Source organism: Populus euphratica, unplaced genomic scaffold, assembly GCF_000495115.2.
Source record: "Populus euphratica unplaced genomic scaffold, PopEup_1.0 scaffold21.1, whole genome shotgun sequence".
Taxonomy (NCBI): Eukaryota; Viridiplantae; Streptophyta; class Magnoliopsida; order Malpighiales; family Salicaceae; genus Populus; species Populus euphratica.
In genome coordinates this window covers 1,237,450-1,257,734 of record NW_011499887.1, presented here as the reverse complement: position 1 = coordinate 1,257,734, position 20,285 = coordinate 1,237,450, and the positions used below count along the sequence as shown (strand labels likewise).

At 35.3% G+C, this 20,285-nt stretch overlaps 4 protein-coding genes and 1 non-coding gene across 5 annotated transcripts; all 5 read right to left on the bottom strand.

Moving 5' to 3' along the window:
- Positions 1-713: 713 nt before the first annotated feature.
- LOC105130561 (probable folate-biopterin transporter 2) lies at positions 714-4,239 on the bottom strand. Its single transcript, XM_011033123.1, has 5 exons — positions 3,377-4,239; positions 2,116-2,375; positions 1,906-2,001; positions 1,664-1,834; positions 714-1,558 (listed from the first exon to the last, which is right to left on the bottom strand). The coding sequence occupies exons 1-5, from the start codon at positions 3,741-3,743 to the stop codon at positions 959-961; spliced, it is 1,494 nt and encodes a 497-aa protein (XP_011031425.1). The 5' UTR covers positions 3,744-4,239; the 3' UTR covers positions 714-958.
- Positions 4,240-6,942: 2,703 nt separating this feature from the next.
- Positions 6,943-10,750, bottom strand: UBP22 (ubiquitin-specific protease 22). The gene is made up of 3 exons (XM_011033122.1): positions 9,404-10,750; positions 8,712-8,830; positions 6,943-8,255 (listed from the first exon to the last, which is right to left on the bottom strand). The coding sequence occupies exons 1-3, from the start codon at positions 10,171-10,173 to the stop codon at positions 7,477-7,479; spliced, it is 1,668 nt and encodes a 555-aa protein (XP_011031424.1). The 5' UTR covers positions 10,174-10,750; the 3' UTR covers positions 6,943-7,476.
- A 1,059-nt stretch (positions 10,751-11,809) lies between these two features.
- Positions 11,810-11,891, bottom strand: TRNAS-UGA (transfer RNA serine (anticodon UGA)). Its single transcript has one exon. It is a non-coding gene; the product is annotated as a tRNA-Ser (tRNA).
- A 2,607-nt stretch (positions 11,892-14,498) lies between these two features.
- LOC105130559 (probable steroid-binding protein 3) lies at positions 14,499-15,123 on the bottom strand. The gene has a single exon (XM_011033121.1). It carries the CDS (start codon positions 15,046-15,048, stop codon positions 14,680-14,682), a length of 369 nt encoding a protein of 122 aa, XP_011031423.1. The 5' UTR covers positions 15,049-15,123; the 3' UTR covers positions 14,499-14,679.
- Positions 15,124-16,077: 954 nt separating this feature from the next.
- On the bottom strand, positions 16,078-19,790 carry LOC105130556 (ER membrane protein complex subunit-like protein). The gene is made up of 6 exons (XM_011033115.1): positions 19,543-19,790; positions 19,392-19,448; positions 18,323-18,476; positions 17,471-17,568; positions 17,289-17,354; positions 16,078-16,451 (listed from the first exon to the last, which is right to left on the bottom strand). The coding sequence occupies exons 1-6, from the start codon at positions 19,669-19,671 to the stop codon at positions 16,413-16,415; spliced, it is 543 nt and encodes a 180-aa protein (XP_011031417.1). The 5' UTR covers positions 19,672-19,790; the 3' UTR covers positions 16,078-16,412.
- Between the last annotated feature and the right edge of the window lie 495 nt (positions 19,791-20,285).

The window sequence follows — 20,285 nt, the reverse complement described above, 5'->3', positions numbered from 1 at the left end:
ATAGATCATCAAATTCACTTGTTAAACTAAACAAGTTTTATAACTACATCATGATGGAGTTTAACTCAAATTAACTATCCTCATTAATATTTTTTAGGAAGTTTTTTGTTAGGTAACTCAAATTAACTAGCCTCATTAATATTTTTTAGGAAGTTTTTTGTATCTCTTGATAAAGTTCTGAACCAGTGCATTCAAAAGATTTTTTTTTTTTTTTTTGCAGGCTCCCTTTTTAGTGAAGTCTAAAGCATTCACAAGAATTTTTTTTTTTGTTGCAGGCTCCCTTTTTAGTGAAGTCTAAAGTCAACGTGTCAATGACCATTCACCTTGAGTTTGTTCATGTGTGTGTCCACCTTTGAAAAAGGAACGCAAGCTATGTTCAAAAGTTCACTCTTCTCTTCGCTAACCAATATGCAGCAACACACTAAATTGCAGCTTGAGAATGTAGATTTAAGAAAAACTTGTAAGTAAAATTTCAAGAGATATTATTTCTTATAAAATTATAGTATGTAATTACTTTCAAATCTGTTATTAGAATAAAACATAGAGGGCACCATAACAAAAACTGAAAAGCAAAATGCAGCTGCATAAAATATGGTAATCCATATTTCCTAAGCTTTCAAAGTTAACCCCAGACTGCTGTTGCAGACTTGCAGTGCATTATTAGACGCTAAAAATCTTTAATATCGGCGTACAAAGTCAAATGATTGTGTAAAAAAAAAAAACAACGTTCTTTATATGCCCATCCAGGCACTTTTTCTGATGAACTCAAGCATATGATGTTGAACAATGATGTACAAAGAATCATGTAAAGAAGATGGGAAAAGATAAGCGCCGCTCGTGCTGGTTTCTTGCTGCAGATGGCCATCAACCTTGGGTGATCCTGAGAGATTTTAGCATAGAACTCTATATTTAAACTAAGAAAACTTGAAAATGTTTTGTTTGAACAATCTTGTCAAAGCTATTTGCCATCAACACTGCTTACAAGGGACACCAATTCGATATTCTCATTTTCAGGAGTTTCAGCCTCCTCTTTTGCACCTAAGATGTCAGTTGAAAGTACTGAAGCATTTGGATCACCGCTGGGAATCAGAAATAATAGACAAAGTGGAGTGATTCGCAATATGTTCCGGGTCAAAATGGCAAGCCAAAGATTATCAAATCTTGTCCGGGTAACGTTCAGCAAATGAAGAATTACGCCTCCACCCCATTGAGATGAGAGATCTCCGATGTTATCAATTGACATTAGTAGGGCAAAGAAAGTGCCTTCAATGCCAGGGGGACAAAGCTTGGAACTGAGCACAAGAAGCGGCATCCATTTTAGCCTGTTAATCATCTGAGAGACACTCTCATCAATGACAACGAAGAAATAATCTGGCATGCCGAATTTCAAGTTCAAACGCAGCACCAGCATCAAATCAAGCATTCCGGACAGACCAAATAGCAATTGAGTCCAGAAAAGCAAGCTTCGAAATGGATGATCCTTCAGGACATTTTGATAGAGTAATGCTCCCAAGAGGGATCCGATCGAACCAATCGAGAATATGAAACCAACATTCTCCTGCAAAAGAGTGCATTGTAAGTCTCCCTATGTACCTAGATAATTTGATACTTAATTCTCAAATCTCTTGACCGTCGGAGAAAACGAGTGCATAACCGTGTATACCTGTGAGAAAGATGGACCATCCTTTGAGTCTGTACACCAGTAGAACAACCCTTCATGGATATTTATGCTCAATGCAAGGGATAAGTACATATATACACATGGCCTCCACACATCCGGGAATTTCAGTGTTCTCCACATTGCCTTGCTGGCATCCAAAATCTTCTGGTTTACCTAAGCAACGAAGAGAAACATTAGGCTATGAGCCTGGAAGTGACAGAGTGAACATAAGCTGCAAAAGGTACCTGTCTATAAGAGAAGTTAGGCTTGAAGGGCTCATCAAGCAAAATTCCAACTAAAAATACAAGTCCATAAGGAATTGATAGCAAACCGAAAACCCCCTGCCAGGGAAGAGGAAGAAATATTCGAGTTTCAGTGTGCAAACTGATTTATCTTTTTAGAGGAAAGAAAGAAAAAGTGAATAGAAATTGCTGGAGGAATGGACAACAGTCAACCTTGGGGCCAATCAGGTGGACAAAAATACCACTGAGAGAGAATCCCATTAATGCTCCAATGGATGAACTGAGAGCACACAAGCTTTGCATATCAGCAGCAAGGGATGGACGAATATTACTATTCTGAACCACACAGGCATCAATGGTTACATCTGCTATTGCTGCACCAGTACTTCCAGCCGTCATTGACAACAGAGCAAATACAATATGGAGGTTCTCATGGAACGACAACAAGAGCATGGAGAAGGTGCCAAGCAATCCTGAAATGGCCTCATTCTGTGAGTAAAAACTGTCAAAGGAACCATCTCAACTCAATAATTTAAGTTGTTATGTAAGATTCAAGATATAATTTATATTATCCTCTAACAAAAACTATTCTAATTCATAAGGCTACAAAAGATGCTTCGTACATAGCTTAAAAAATCAAGTTCTGCACAAGACAGGAATTAATTCGATCAAACAAGAACAAGCATCCTGTTACCAGATGCCCTACATCAAGCACAGTTTATGCTGCTCAATGATGATCCTCAACCTGTTGAGAATAAACACCAAATCCTAACCATCGACTACCCTTGTATCTTCAAGCTATGCTCAGTTACGCGAATGGAGACATAGATTTTCTAAAACGATCGTGCTGTTGAACAGATATTGATCATCTTAAAACTGTGTGGATTTACGAACTGCAGTCATCCTAACTTGTTAAAGTTTGACCTCCTTCCTAATATGCACATAACATGTAAGTTCTACTTTATCAGCCAAGGCAGTAAACTTCATAAAGATCCCCTCTGAATTTTAGAAACGCTATTAAGTCTTTTCCTTCACTGAAACACTCTTCGAGTAAGCAGCAACCAAATTTCACCCAATGTATGCAACACAATACATTGCAGCCTATTGTTACGCAGGCACGTTAGTTGCTTACACTAACTACGTTCATTCTCTCACTATAGCATGCTATTTCATACAAATCCTTTAAACACTTCTGCATGTAGCATGCTTAAGAAACCAGAGAACTCTCTATCCTGAACTTAGAGAGGAACCTAATTTTTTCACTTTGTAAGGCATAATGTTGACACATAACTGAGATCATATCATGCTTATTTACCAATGTAAGATGCAAGAATAATCTACCAGATGCATACAAAAGTTAATGTCAAGCTATAAAGCATCATTTACAGGCTAACATCAAAGAATGGCACCAGCAACACCACAAAATAAGATCCTTGCAATATTACACTAAGGTGCAATGAGAGGTGAAATCTACCAGCGAAGATTAAATAAGGCCGCCTCCGGTACCCGAAAATTGGAAGAAAATCAGTGACGAGGCCCCAGAGGGGCTTGACAAGCCATGGAATTGAAATGATTCCTTGATAAATCTGTGATTCAGAAGGCTGTACCTTTTGAACATCCTTCATGTAATAGTCAGTGCCAACACGATTAAAAGCTCCACCTAGTCCTTGGTTTACACCATACACAGCCAACACACCAAATACAAAACTCCAATGTGTCTCATTAGCAAGCATCTTGAACCAATAAATCGGTGCCCAAAAAAAGTCAAACAACCCTCCTTTTTGTTCATTTTCTTCCTCCACAACCTTATTACAGGCTTCCAACTTCTCATCCTCCCCCATAACTTGCTATCTTCAGGCCAATAAACAGGAAAAAAGAAGAAGCAATATTCTGATCAGTTCAAAACCTCAATCCTTATTTAATTCCTAAGAAAGGTCGAAACTTTCTAACTTCGGTTCAACTTGAAAGCTCAAAAACACGGTTTCTGTAACAAATCGGTGTGTTCCCAAAGTGGGTTTCTCCTGGTATCTCTGCAAGATGTGACCTTTCCAAAGAGGGTTTAAGAAATGTGAATTACAACCAAGTTCAAAAATCAGTCTTTTCTGATCTAGGCATCTTCAAAACTAAAAGCCTAGCTGCTAATGTCCCTAGGGTGAAGATTGATGATGCATCTTTGAACCTAGAACAAACAAAGAGAGGTGGTTCCAGTGTAAGAGAAAGATGTCTTGGTACTCCCTACCACATGTGACCAGCCCGGCTTGCAAAAACCAATACCTGAGCGAGGCTCTAAAAAAATGGGCACCGAGGCCTCATCAAGTACAACACTTACCTATAAAACAAAAACTGAATCATATGATTGGCTACTCTTTTTTTTCCTTGTACTAAAGAATCAAAACAAGCTGCCAAGGAAACAGATAAAAAATTCTTGCACACCAATTTGGATGTGACACGAGTCGGAATATCACTGATCCCCGTCAAGTGGGGACACTTTCGCTCATGTCATGTCTGAACAAGAGACGATTTTAAAGTCTACTCTTGCTATAGTAGGTCTCAAATGGGACAAAAAAAAAAAACCCAACCTTAATCATCATGTCTGTCCTGTGCTCCATAGTTTAGAAAAATTCATTATATGATTATGATCCTTATAATATCAAAAATAATTAAACAGTTCTTCGATAGTTGAAAATTCTTGATTTAATAGTTTTTTTCTTCCAAAAACATCTTCTTTTCTATTTAGATTTGTTCATCTTACGCATTTCTTTCTTATCTTTCTAAATAGAAACCAGCTCGTAAGAAAATTTAAGAAAATAGGGATTATATATAAAGGTTTTGAAAATTTGAGGACTAGTTAAATTAGTTCTGCTATCCTACGAATACTAAATTATAATATACTCTTGCCTTATAAAGATGCTATGAAAACAAATCAATGGATAGCTGGTTATATTAAAGAAAGCAGGTAAATTATTTCATAGCAGTTTGGAATCAGTATTTTATTAAAAAAAATATTATTTTATATGTTTCAGATTATTTTAATATATTAATATTAAAAATAATTTTTTTAAAATAAAAAGTTAAATCAGAATTTTTTAAAACCTTACTAGGCCAATTGTCGAGTAGATAGAAAAGAATGTGTAATGGATTTAAAACCTTTATAATTGATTCCTAGCGTACTCTTTCTTTTTCACTAATTAATTTAATATTATTAAACATGATAACAATAATCTTACAATGATTTTTATTATAGATATAATCATATCCGTGTTCCGTGCACTGCTGTGAATCATGCATAAATAATGTTTTTTATATTTTATTAATTTAAGTTTAGATTAAAATAAATTAAAGTTGAATTCAAATTATATTGTTCATGCTGCGAGCAAGGGTGAAAAACATGTGTTGGAATATCTTTTTTCACAACATAAATTCAAATATCATTAAATATTTTGAGAAGGTCATAAATTCACATGACTTTCTTAGAGATTTTCAAAAAAATTATGTTAATTCTAGCTTATTTTCTATCTCATGATTTATTAAATTTTTATTATTAAAAAAAATCTCTATTTTTTTAAAAAAAATTGAAGTTATTTATGAAAGTACATTGAATTTTTATAAGCATCTATGAAAAATCTCAACTTAAAATAACAAAAAATATTCTTTTAAAAAGGGTTTTTAGTCAAATAATAAAGGTCAAATCAAGCAAATTAACAATAGTTACTGAAAATATTGGAGCTCAAGAACGACCAAATGGATAATACAAGTCTCAGGGTGCCAGGCCTCAATAATTGCTATGAAACCTGTTTTTTTTAGTCAGAGACCAAGTCATTTCTCAGACGAACATTGAGCAATCTTTTCATACGGATCATGTAAGAAATATTTTCTTGATGACCTCTCTCGAGATTTAAATTTAACATGAAGAACACAAGGATTTACCAGCTATGTTAAATATTTGGAGGTAATGCGACTAAGAAAGTGTTTAAAAATTTATTAGTGATTGTTTTTTAAAATATTTTTTATTAAAATAATATATTTATTTATTTTTAAAAAATTATATTTAATATTAACACATTAAAATGATATATATATATATAATGGATAAAAATAAATAAATTTAAATTAGTAATAATCTTGTGCATATCACATCAATTAAAAAAATTGAAAATATCTGTCATCGGTCATAAATTCACATGACTTTCTAAGAGATTTTCACAAAAATTAATTCTAGCTTATTTTCTATTTCATGATTTATTAAATTTTTATTATTCAAAAAAATCTCTAATTTTTTTTAAAAAATGAAGTTATTTATGAAAGTACATTGGATTTTTGTAAGCATCTATGAAATATCTCAACTTAAAACAACAAAATTTGTTTTTTTAAAAAGGGTTTTTAGTCCAATAATAAAGGTCAAATCAAGCAAATTAAATTTTTAAAAATATATTTAATATCAACACATTAATAAATTTAAATTAGTAATAATCGTGTGCATATCACATTAATTAAAAAAATGAATTAATTAAAAAAATTGAAAATATCTGTCATCTTATATAGAATTATATAGAATTGGTATAATCTTTTGAAGTTCTTGTCTTGCCCTGTGTTATCTTGTCATTATCTTTATCTTCTCTTTACTGTTTTCAAAAAATAACCAAACAATATCTTACAATACTTTCCACAAGCTCTACAGCTTTTCATCATGCCCCTTGATAAAGATAATGATTTAATGTTTGCTCAGTCAAGTGATTAACTACAATGGTTTCTAGTGAGCCCACTGTCTCCGTGCTTTTATGGGGGCAAGACATGTCTACTCAGTGGCACATAGCTATGTACTGCATTTGGCTGGCTGCCCACCTCTCACACAAAACTATGGGGAAATGATGGCTGGCCGGCCAAATGGCTGGCATTCATAAAGCTGGGCAGAGGGCACTTCCACAGTGGTTAACCTCATTCATAAAGCTGAGCAGAGGGCACTTCCACAGTGGTTAACCTCCTCCAGTTTAAGTAATCGATGAACAAAGCAATTTGCAAGGATAGAAAACCAAGAAGGCATACGAAATTGTCAGCAAATTTGAGCTTTGCTTTCATTCTTGGAAACCAATGGATACATAGCACATAAGAGAGATATATGCATTCAGGTGTGATTGTATTAGTTGGTAATAAAAATTTGTTCTATATATGACTGACCTGCAGTCAAAGAATTCCCAGAAACAATCATGAAATGAGAGCCATGAGAATCTCATATGAAGAGGCAAGCTGCTTCTTCCCGGCCAATATCTCTCAAAGCATAATGGCGAGTGGTCATTTAACATATCAATTTGGAGATGATTCGTATTGGTATCGCGTATCTTGTTCAAATGGTTGATCTTTAAGAATCTGCAGTTTTGAATACTTCTTCGGGGCACGGGCTTGATCTTAGCAGTGTGTTATCGTTCCTGGCTGATTGATTTGGTTCTGAGAGCACACTCCATCAATAGACAGTTTGCCATTTCTTTCATCTCACAGGTACAGATAACCAACCTTGGACGCATCTGGCAAAGTAATTTCACATCCTGCCAATCAACAGCCCATAATTGAAAATTGTTGTCAGCAACAACCAGCAATCGGAACAAATGGGTCCCTCCTCGAAGGCATTGGCGTGCAGCTCAGATCCTCATTTGCTTTGTAGTAAAGCATCCTCTGCACATAGAAAATCATATAACACTGTGACGCTCTCACAATCCTCTCATCAACTTCAGTAATCCAAGCATCATCGCACTTGTACCATTGGTTTTGCAGGCGCAGATAAGTCACGTAATGACCTGAGTCTAGCATCCCAGAATGAGTGACTACAGCAAAAATCTCAAATTCTGCAGAGATATCCGCTTCATCACTCTCAAACCCAAAAATTCTATTTCCAAACCTGTTTCTGACAATTGATGGAGATAAATATGGGGTCATATCCAGAGAAAAAGGAAACTGTAAATGCCAATCAATTTTTCTTGATGTTCTTCTCAAGGAAGAGTGCTCAAACCGCTTGATATGCAATGACAAGACCAGTGGAAGCCTTTTAATAGACATTTGCTTCAACGAGTCCCTCTTTTCTTGACAATTTTGACAGTACAGTTTCTGATCAGATCCCAACCTCTCAGGCCTTGTGAACAGATCCAAACAAGCCAAAAGGGTAGATCTGCCAGTGTCCTCATTTGGCCTAACAGATTTGTTAGCCACATCCACTGAACAAAAGCTGCTTGTGTCCATGTTGAGCGAAATGTCAACACAAGGGTCGTAAGTTGTGGAAGTAAACCCACAAGTTGTGCAGGTTAGATCTGATCTTAGCATACCTGAGAAAACCCTATGAGCAATACACTGACAATCTCCATTATCTACACAAAAAAAGATCTATATATTGTAAGTCAAACATAGTAAAAATAACATATAATGTAAAATTCACCACTGTGTGAACCACCCCCTAATGCCCTGCATACTGCAAGCAAGTCAGATTTTGTTTTTGAAATTAACAAGTTCTTTCACATGATTTGGGACAAAAACAGTGACATTTCCTTGTAGACAAGCCCATAGTTATTTGCTAAATCCCAGAACTCAAGCTCCTGGAAATCATAACCCAACTTCTTTAGAATACAACGTATAATATATTAAAAAAATACAGAAGTTATCTTATCCTACAAAGGAAAACTACTAGGTAGTAATCCCAAATTTATTCTAACACATCTAGGAATCATTTTTCGAAACCATTCGTCATCTCCAAACACCATCATGTGATAAACAGAACATAACACAAAATAGAAAGTACACCTTATCCCAGAACCTAGAGGCATTACCTTTATTTGAATTCCTCCCCTTTCCCTCTCTCTCATGTATTCCATCTAACACTGAAATGAAGAATTCATGAGCATCCTGCTGCTCGTAGCTAGCTAGATTTGCCGAATGCTGCCACCAACTTCATATAGAAACAAAATCTCATTACTAAAGTACAGGTCACCTCCAAACATCTGCTGGAGAATTAAATGGCAGGCCTATGAAGGATTAGCACCACATTTAAATAAATATCAAAATCCGAACAGTAACACAGCTCAGTAACTACACCATTACAGAAGACTTCCGATTAGAGCCACTGACACACCCAAGTAAGAACCAATCCCAGCACAAGATAGTGAGATTTTCTATCAGAAATATAGGAGAAGAGAAGAAAACCTGCTTGAAAAAATCCTTAAGACACCATACTTTCTGCTAGCTGATACCTGATGGGATATAACATATCTCTAGTCTACCTTTAAACAGTGACAGAAAAAAACTGAATCTATAAAACAAACAAGCTATGTGAAAGTACTAAAGTTTGTCAAAGAAAGAATCTCAGAAAATAGTGGCAGATTACATCCCCTCACAACAGGTCTAAAACAGATAATAGTAGACAATTTAGCATGAATCAATCAACAAAATCATGATCATGAAAATTGATTTGCTATCAAAACACACGGAAACTAGAAGGTGCATATATATAGCAATGTCAGACCTGTAAAGAAACTGAGCTGGACTATAAGGTGTCCGATCCCCGGAATAAACAGCTGAGAAAATTACACCAATATCACAAGCCAAACACGATTGATCTGATGATCTTTTCCTACAAGTTTCACGGTCGTGTCTCTCACTCAAGAAGTAATTCCTGAACGGTGGTGCATGGAGCAAAGCTTGCAAAATAGAATTCATGAAACAAGTACTGCCCAAATTATTCAATCCTCTTAATCCCAATGGATAGCACGATTTCGCCCTTCGACCCCTCATCCAAACAAAAAATTTAGACCTTATCAAATCCAAATCCACCACTGAATTCAACCTCCTCCTCTTGCTTGATCTCCTCATTAAACCATCAACAACACTATCACGTGTCTTACTTGGCATATCCACAATATTTTTAGCCACAACTACCTTATCAAAATCAAGGTCATAGACCTGATCCCTACAAGAACAACAATAAAGTTCTGATCTTTCAATGTCAACAGCTATATCATGGCCATTCTCAGATTGACTGTGCAAAAGGGTATGGTCTGAACAAGACATTGAAGAACAAATCAGACACAGAAACAGTCTACCTTGACGAATCCCACTACAAAAACTGCATTTGGGCATCGTTGTTTCACACATTTTAATGCTTGTCTTTCCATTTGGAAAGGTTTTGAGACATTTTTGAAGGAATTTGTATCCACTCAAGCCATGCCTCAGCTTATAATCTGCAAGATGCTTACAGGGTTTTGGGTTTGCAAACACAGAGCTCCTTGTTTCCATAAACAAAATACAGATGAAAGTTTTGATCTTTAACCAAAAAAACAAGAATTTATTAGATCAAATGGGCAGTCTCAATACATAAAAAAACAGTAACCTTGATGCTTTGGTTACAAAAAGACACAATCTTTAAATGAAACTAACAATAAGAGATACTATACTAAAGATCTAAGATTAGATTTGCAAGTTTGTTATCTTGATTTGATGAAAGAGAGGGACAAAGAGAGAGGGGTGATGAATAAAGCAAAGCTTGGAGGACCTTTAGGGAAGTAACTTAGTAGAGAAGGGAAGAGGAGGGCTTTTCTTTTTCTTTTTCTCGATGAATAGACTAACCTTTTCATTTCTTTACGAAAGAAAAGGTTGTCTTGGCTCTGCTCTTTTGGAGGAATATGAACCGTTCATTTTGTTGATCAAGACAATCAAGAAAGTGGGTCAATGATGGAGCAGACTCTAAATGTCCACGGCTGCTTGCTTTTCTGGATGGTTAGGGTTTTTGTACAAAGTTGTAGTATTTGCAAGCAAGGACTCGTCTCAATGCTGCTTGATATTTAAGGATACGATCATTAACCTAAACTAAAGCCCAAGAAATGTATAGTATAGAATTGGAAGATAGTAATGCTCAGTAGAAGTTTCTTCTGAAAGTGAGAGCACAATGGCCTGTTACTGTTAGGTATTCGAGAGGCCAACCGTGGGCCTGAGCATGGACCACAAACATCTCCAGCAGTCATGGAGGGAGGGAGAATGAACGAGCAAATATTTCTTTCATTTGTTGCACTTAGGCAGATTCATGAAAACACTACGCTTGATCTTGGTTGATTAAATGGAATGTTTACCATCTTGTTACTCCATCTCTTGATATCCCGAAATAAATAATCATCTTGATGAAACCTTTTCTCTTGTATTTTTGGAACAAATGACTCCATAAAAAATCTAAATTATTAGAATTCACGAGCAATAAAATAAATCATAATGGACACTAATGCAAAGGTTATTTTAAAGTTTAGGTTATTTGACAAAAGGCTTTACATAAATGTAAGAAACAAGCACAAAACTATGCTTGACTTGGTTTTGTTGATATATATATATATATATATATATATAAAGCCTAGATGCTAAGTTATTGAATTAATTCATGAGTCAATCGTGTCAATAATTTTTATTAAAAATATATTATTTATTCATTCCATTTTTTTTAAAAAAATTATTAATATTAATCTCATCCGTGTTTGGATTAAGTTTAACTAGGAGGGTAATGTCTATGCTATAAAAAAATTATTAATATTAATTTCATCCATGTGTGTTTAACTAGGAGGGTAATGTCTATGCTAAGTTCAACCCAAGCCTGCCTTGCACTTATGTGATAAGTTTTAAAAGTATAATATATTCTTTACAAGGACAGGGTTTAAAAGAAGCTTTTTACACATTATGAAAAGGAGTCATGGGATGAGAAACCATGTGGCTATGAGCAGAAAAGGAAATGTTGATATAATTGACAATGAGTGACCGTAATTCTCATTCATGGAGGATATTCTTTCCAAGTACACGATTTAAAAGCTGTTTTTTTTTTTTTCCTTACATTACTTGTGGATGTGTCACAAAAGAACCAAAGTGAAATCATCCATATGTAAAAAGAGAAACGCGTCGACAGCAGGGTTCGAACCTGCGCGGGCGAAGCCCAACAGATTTCAAGTCTGTCTCCTTAACCACTCGGACATATCGACTTGTTGAAGGGTCTGCTTGGATACCTGTTATTGAACGATTTAACCAGGAAAGAACTCTACCGTTAATAGGGGTTTGTCCGTTGTTTCCTCTTTCACATCTTTTCCCCTTCATTCCTTCCTGGAAATGCACTAGCCTCATTGGAATCTAGTTGACAACTTTCAATGAAGAATTTGAAGAGGATCTTGGGAGGAACCAGGGCATTAGGCATTGCAAGAACTTGGGAGGAATTAGTTGAGAGTAACGAGAGGCACTTCTCTCAAAGTGATGGTCTGAAGTTCAGATCTCATGTAGAAGGAATTTATTTGTCCAGGGAAATTCTTGTCTACTTCACTAATCCAGCACACCTTAGTTCATTGTTCAATCTTCTGTGTAGCAGTACATCTAGTGAAAGTAAAAGAACCCCAGTTCCATGCAAGCCTGAAACGCTGTCAAGGAGTTGATCTATTGATCATTTATCAAACCTTCACATGAATTGCACTCTTTCAAGAAACTACGAAAAAACACAGAATAATCTTTTTTATTCAACCAACTATGATGCATCAAGAAACACATAGCCATGAATTGGCTGTGTTAGGAACCCTAGTATTCATCTATCAATACAACAAGGTACAGGAAAAAAGGCAATGTCTCGGCAAAGCTTCAGTCCTAGAGATACCAAGAAACAAGCAAACCTCACAATAAACCCAAGTTGTGGGGAAAAGTGCATGTCAGCGGCAACTCAATGTAGAAGATCAAGATTATCAAGAAAGTACTCCAAATCCAAAGCTAGTTATTCATCCATCAATCCATTTTCCATGGATTATTAGCATAGACATCACCCTCCTAGCCTAAACCAACCAAACAGCAAAACGTACCAGTCAACACAATAATATACATACACCTACAAGCAAATAACAGCTAGGAACTCGAGAAACAAGACGTCCAACAGCAGGGTACATGGATTTCTCTTAGTCATTAAAGCCTTCTAGAGTAGGGAAGAAGTCTTCCTCCTAAGAATCCAAATTCTCATGTGCCAGTATAAATCACTTGGTCCACTACCAAGTGCCATGCAAGCCACCCTCAGCTAAATTCAAATATTAATTAATAATTTCAACTTCTTCTAGTACTTGAAGATAAGCTCAAAAGGCATAGGAGGTTCCTCCTATGCTTTCATCGATGTAACTAAATTGTTTCCAGTGAAAATAGCTGCACCCAGCACTAAAAATCTGTGGCAGAACTCTCTGGGGACACTGATAAGAATGTTCCTTATCAGTAGTCTGTTCATCCTAAAAAAGGTTATAAATCAAGTTTAAAACAGTCAGCACATCACCAAAATCTATACACTCCGTCTCCGTACATTTTTGTTCATTGCCCTCATCTTCTTTACAAAGTTTGGGAAAATCTAACTTCAAATGCACTTAAGAATTTTGGTTCATTAAAACAAAGGAGAATATGCTAGCAGTTAAGTAACCATATTCATCCATCCATTCTTTCATGAATTATTAGCATCGACACAACCACCCTTGCCTAAACAAACAAAACAGCGAAAAATACCAGTCATCACAGTGAAATGCACAAGCACAGGAGCAAATAAAAGCTAGGAACTGAAGAAATAAGACATCCAAAAACAGGGTAGTTGGCTTTCTCTTAGTCATTAAAAGCCTTCAGGAGTAGGGGGTAAGTCTTCATCCTTAGATCACCAAATCTCATATGCTAAATCACTAAATAAAAGAGTCTACTTCCAAGTTCCAAGTCACCTTCAGATCACCTTAAACACTAATTAAAAGTTTCTATTTCTGGCATTCACAAATGCACGAGTTCTCAAAATCACACATCACCACTTGCATAAATTTTTGCCATTTGAAGATAGCCAGAACTTTCTGTGGGAAACATATAAGAATGTTCCTTATTAATAGTTATTTCATCCTTTATAAGGCTCAAAGCCATATTTAAAACAGCTATAACACAGCAAAAAAATCAATCGGAATACTTCCCACAAGCCATTTTTTGTGAAGTATAACCCGTTTTTCAATGTACAAATATCTATGCACTCCATCTCCATTCATGTTGGGTCGCTGCCTTTTTCTTTACAGATACTGGGAAAATCTAATTTCAATTACATGTGATGGTTCATTCATATCTAGTTAAAGAACAAAGCAAGAAACTTTTACAACAAAACTAAAAATTAGTAAAACTTCCTAGTTCAATAACATGAACTAAATCATTGATGAAAACGGACAATATGCATACGTTTCACTTCCTAATAGATCTTCCAATCAAATATTTTCCTATTCAAAGCACACACGCGTTATTTCAACTTCTAGCATTCTTTCACTCCTACAAACAGCCACGTCTGCCAACACCCCAAAAGCATTCTTTCCACTCCCTCAATTGTCTATAACAGGCTAAGCAAGGGCTGCATTGAATCAGTAAAAGCACACAGCAGGGAACAAACAAAACAATCTCCACAAGATGAACAAAATCAAGTTGCATAGAACAAAATTTATTGCAAGCAAGTAAAAGAAAACCAATTAAAACTATCAAAAGCGCCCTGGTACAGCATGGCTAATAGCCCTAAAACAACATAATTTCTACAGTAGATCACTAACCAAACACAAAAATCTCAATTCCACACAACCCAGATTTATTCATTACTCCCCAAATTCAACACATTATTATACATTCACACAGCCTTCACTATCCAAACCCAACAAAAACATCATAACCCACAATCTCTTACAAAAGTCATATGATCCATTATTGCAAAACACAAAATGACCACACTAAACACATAAAACTCCAAACTTTTTAAGACACGACACGACCAACAACAGGGTACTTGGCCTCAAACTTCTTTTCCCAGTCATCAAGCACACCAATCTCTTTCTCAGTAAGTCCATGTAATGAAGACGAGATGTCTTCATCATTTTTACTCATTTTAGCTAAAGCCCTGCTTGCATCTTTGCCTGCAAACATTACATAAGAACCACCTGGTCCATAAAAGCTTTTGCCTGTCGTCACATCAAAGACTCGTCCTTTGATTGCTACGTAGATGGGTTTGGAAGGGTCCGTGCCATTGTATTGAAGAAGTTGATCTGCTGTGAAATCCATTGACGGGTTTTGGTCGGTGAGAGCGAGAGAGACAGGGGCAAGGGCAGTGAGTGAGTGAGCTGTCATCTGGGGTTAGTTTTTAACCACACGTTATTTTTTGGATGTCAAACACTGGCAGGTTTTGAGTTGCAAAAGGAACTGGTGTGTTTTCCTTTAACCATTTATAACATTCGGCTCGTGCCCTGACCAGGATCAATGCTCGGGTCAGGTTGGGTGAGTCAATTTATTGAATAGTGTTGACCCATTTTTTAAAAACTTTTTTGTCTAAAAAAAATGTTACTTTGGATAAGTGTTTTAATTATTGATAATCTCTCACTCAAGTTTTGAAAAAAATCTATCGAGTAACTAACTGAATTTGATAGATCAATTCTCTAAATAACTCAAAATTAAACTATTTTAAGTTTGTAATGTAAGTCACCGAGTCGGGCCGACAAGCAAGCAAATGTCTGACCACAAAACAAAATCAACAGAAATTTGTCATAGAAATTTCTAAATCTCAGTGAAAGCTGGTCATGTAGTAAGCTTTGAAAATTTTCGATATTCATCTTACGAAGTTTTCCGAGTGTTTTTGTAATAATCTGGGATGGTATGAGCTAACTTTGATCCTAGCCACACCAACTAGCATTTCATAATAAGATTTTTCTAGTTGAAGAAAAAGCTGCTGTGTGATTTCATGGCTTCTATGAGAGAGAAGATTGTGAGCTAAACATGCCATCCAAACAGCAATACAGAATTACAGATGCCCAGACAGACCATCTGTTTTTCAATTTCCTGTGCTAAGTATCTCTTCATTTATGGAAGACAAGACTAGTTAACACATTTGATGACATCCATGTTATGTTTGATTAATGTCTCCTAACAAAATGAGACAAATATATATATATATATATATATATATATATATATATATAAGAGATAAAAACATATTTGGTTAAAATAAAATAAAATAATAAAACAAATGTATTTTCAAGACAATTTTAAAGTGATTTTCTATAATTTCAAAATAATAGTCACATGAAAACATGTCTTTTCTATCCCTATTGCCCTCATCTCTTCTGTGTGCCGAGATAATAACCACACGCTAATGCAATGAAATTTGTCACAAGCACTGCTTAAAACCTTATGTTTAATAGAAATAATAAACTTGAGTGTTAGCAAAAAGGACTATTAGTCTATTAACTCTCAAGTTCAATAATCATCTATACAGTATGTCATAGGGACTTCTGCATTACAACAAACCCAATCCTGTTAATGTCTACATGATTTAAGAACTTTAAAACAATATAAATGGTATCATTGTCCATGGTGACCACACCCACGAGTAACAGGCCACGCCCAAGAATAGATCCAAATCTGGTCTGACTTTGGGAAGTTCTTTGTTCCAACCTGTCTTCTTGCCCGCAGAAGGTAAATGATCTCAAAGAAGCACATTAGAGCAGAGGAACACCACCACCTGAATATTCGACCTCCTGAAAATTAAACAAGCAAACGAATATTAGTAGGGTTCCTAGTCCTCAAGAAGAAACTCCGAAAACACTTGTGCTTACGAAATTCATGACATAGAAAGTTTTAAACTAAATAGCTAAGTCTTAGCTAATGTGCAATTTAAAGGCAATTATAGAATCTCTTCACAGTGTGAATATTCTCAGATAAACTACAAAACCCTGGTTTGCAGAAGAAAGAGCAAGTCATAAAAATTGTCAAGAAATCATTAGAAAGAATCACAAATAGTTGGCCCTTGAGATCATTAATGGAGGATATACCCAGTAGTGGCAGTGTCCGGTAGACATTGCTAAAAAAAAAGAAATACAAAGCATAAGATTGTTTTGAACTCTTAGAACCCATCTACAGAGCTTGAGTAAGCCATGTAATCCCCTTTCTCCTTGGTTTTCTTATTTTAGTCTAAAAGGTTTCCTAATAGGTTTTATCCTGTATTTTTTTCCTTGTAGAAAGTTAAAATAACTACAAATTCAAGTCAGTACCTCAAGTATGTATAGAGAGAATAGTGATACCATCCCATGAATGGAGACAGACAACAATACTAGCTAACAATTTTGCAGAATCCTTGTCCTAGTAAAAATTAAGAATTATTCTATATATTTTATCAAACCACTGAAGCCATACATTGCAAGGGGGCGATTTAATACAAAGGTCACCTTTTACTCCAACCAGAAGTTGTTTACCATGCAATATAAGAACATGCAAACAAATTATAACACATGAAAGGAAGATCAAATGCAAGTTCTGTCATTTTTTTTCTAAAGTGCTCAGTTGCAGGTTGAAATCATTGCGAAGAAGAAATGAACCTTAGCAGGGGGTAGGGATGAAACCCAGTCTGATGCGTGTGTTGGAAGAAGCCCCAATGTGTTAAGCTGCCAAAAATTGAACATGAAACAAATCGTTGGATATCCTTGCATCAAATTTTCATTTTTCTTTTTCTATCTCGAAGCGCATTTAATTTAAGAAAGACGAGGAAAATGCATCTTACCTTCCAAATACCCAATGCTAAACCACCCAAATTTAGGGCAATAAAGACTAACTTAGGTACAAGAAGATCCACTTTACTGTCTTTGTAAGGCTCGAAAACTGCAAACAAAACAAAATAAACTGAATCTCAGATCAATGAACTTCAATACAAAAAAATGCAAATGCCAACTATCAAGGGAACAAATGCAATCCCTAATCACTCTAATGCATGGTATAGCAGATACTCATTATGGAAAGAACTACAAAGAAAAGACCACAAGTTAGAAAAAACAGAACAAAGATACTTAAAAAACAAAAATCTGAAAGTTAAGAGCAGGGAAACTATTGAGTAGAGAAGAAGCATCTAATTGACTTTCCCACGAAACGATCCAAATCCCATGTACACATATCGAGCAGTTGATTAACAATGATACAATCCCTTCTGTTCTCTACAAGAGGAAATAGGTAGCAAATATAGTGCCCTGATTCAGAAGTTGATAAAAGTACATACAGTATACTCTTTATGGGAGCAAGATAGGCAGCAAGAAATATGATACTGAGGGGAGAAAAGGGTACTGGTTTGAATTTTCAAAGGTATCTTGTATTGTTAGAGAAGTTCCCAGAGAGAGAGAGAGAGAGAGAGGTTTCAGAGAATGCCTGCCTAATTTTGTATCTTATCCTTGTAAGAGGTTTGGCTGAATACCATGAATTATCCTGGCATGAAAAACTTGACCCTCCACTCTTCCCCACTAAAAAGACCCCACTCACCCTTTCTCTTCCTAGGTTATTATTCTAAGAAAATGTAAAAAGGGTTTAGAACAAGCAAAAAGCACACAAAACAGAGTAGTGACAAACTGAACTCAGGCCAGCTTACCCTTCCCAACTCCTTGAAGAGCTCCTATGGGCTGCCAAAGAGCCGAAAATGTAATCCCAATGCTAAATAGATGCACTGTATTTCCAGCCATCCACATCATGAAGCCCATCATTAGTAAATTCTTGAAGGGGGCTTGTGCCACTTCCCAAGCTTTCTGTTCACAATATAAAGATGATTACATTGTTAACAATATACATATTTGAAAACTTCAAAGAAAATTCAGAAACAAGTAAACGAAGGTAACATATGATTGACTAAGAAAACAGAGCTGAGGGAACTCTTAACAGCATGCAGGAAAAACATCACTCTTCTTCTTCAGTCCAGGTCAAATTTCTTTGAGCAGCCAAATATGAAATATTTGTTTTGCATGTTTCAAGATTCAAAACAGTGTCTTTTAAGACCCCATAATTGCAACCATTCAGCTCATGAAATCCCTTTCCCTTTCCATCATTTATCATTCACAAAAAAATCTCTCACCATTCCCACATGCACCCAACACCCCCCCTGTGTATAAGCCATTAAATTTAATTTTTTTACAACCATTGACTGACTATATAAACATTATACGAGATTCAAAACAAATTCGTTAATTCAACAATCCTATTTTGCCACAAATTAAAAATCTACACCATACCAACTTACTGTACCATCAGTCAATCCTTTTATGACCATGCACTTATACATTAACCACTACCTCCTCCATTACAAACAAAAAGGACATTCCTTTAACCCTTTTTCAGACATCCATGAACTCACAAGACACCCTTCCAAGTCATTGTTATAATCAACACAACTATTAACAAAGTCAAAATCAGCAACCCAAAAAAGAATTCTGAAAGTAACCCTTTTTTCTTTTTACCTTTTATCCACCACTACCCATGAATAGAATATCAACTTTTACATTCAATCCCTACATGTTTCTAAATCTACTAAATAGAGCATTAATTAACAGAGGACAAGATTTTCACTTCCTCTATGCATATCAATTAATTCCTACAAGCCAATAAATCAATAGCAAAAACCCAAAATTTTTCTTAAAAAAAAGATAAAAATTTGAACAAAAAAAAACCTGAGCTTTCCAATTAGCTTCAGCATCCTTTTTTTGCTTGGTAACAGCCGAATCCTCCTGTAAAACACATCACCATCAAAAACCCACAAAAACTAACCACTAATAAAATCAAATCAAATCAATGGAGAGAGAGGGATTATGAGAACCGAACCTGATCTTGAGAGGCGCGAGAGAAGCCAGGAGGATCAGGGATATCACGAGAAGAAGGGAGTGTTGAATTGTCAGTGAAGTCAACGGCCCATCTTCTCCCTGACCCCATCACAGCTTTCCCCTTGTCCATAAGATTGGCTTTGCAAATTCAGTCAGGTTTCACTGATTTTTGTGTGATCTTGATTGATAATCCGGATCTCACAAAGAAGAGGAAGACAAGAACAGAAGTGGATGTCTATTGAGGAATGGAGTCTCGTAAGATAGCAATGGAAAACTATATATATGTCCTTATAGTTTCATTGATATTCTATTTATGTTTCAAGCATTTAAACCTTTTCAATAATACCACTATAATTTTTAAAAAGTTTCAATTTTTATTTACTATTTTTTGTTTGGTTCGCCTACAGAGAATATTCTTAAACCAGCCCACAAAAATAGCAAATATTATTTGCTATTGAAGAAATAAAATTAAAGCAACAGTATAGCATTTATATTATTGATGGGCACACCTAACTTGCTATTGAAGTAAATAAAATTAAAGCAACAGTATAGTATTTATATTATTGATGGGCACACCTAACTCTCTATGAGATATGATTTTCCGAGATAAATGTAGCAGATTGAATTTAATAGTTCTTTTTTTAAAATATTTTTTATTTAATAATATATTAAAATAATATATATTTTTTATTTTTAAATTTTTTATATCATCACATTAAAAATAATATAAAAATTTAAAATTTA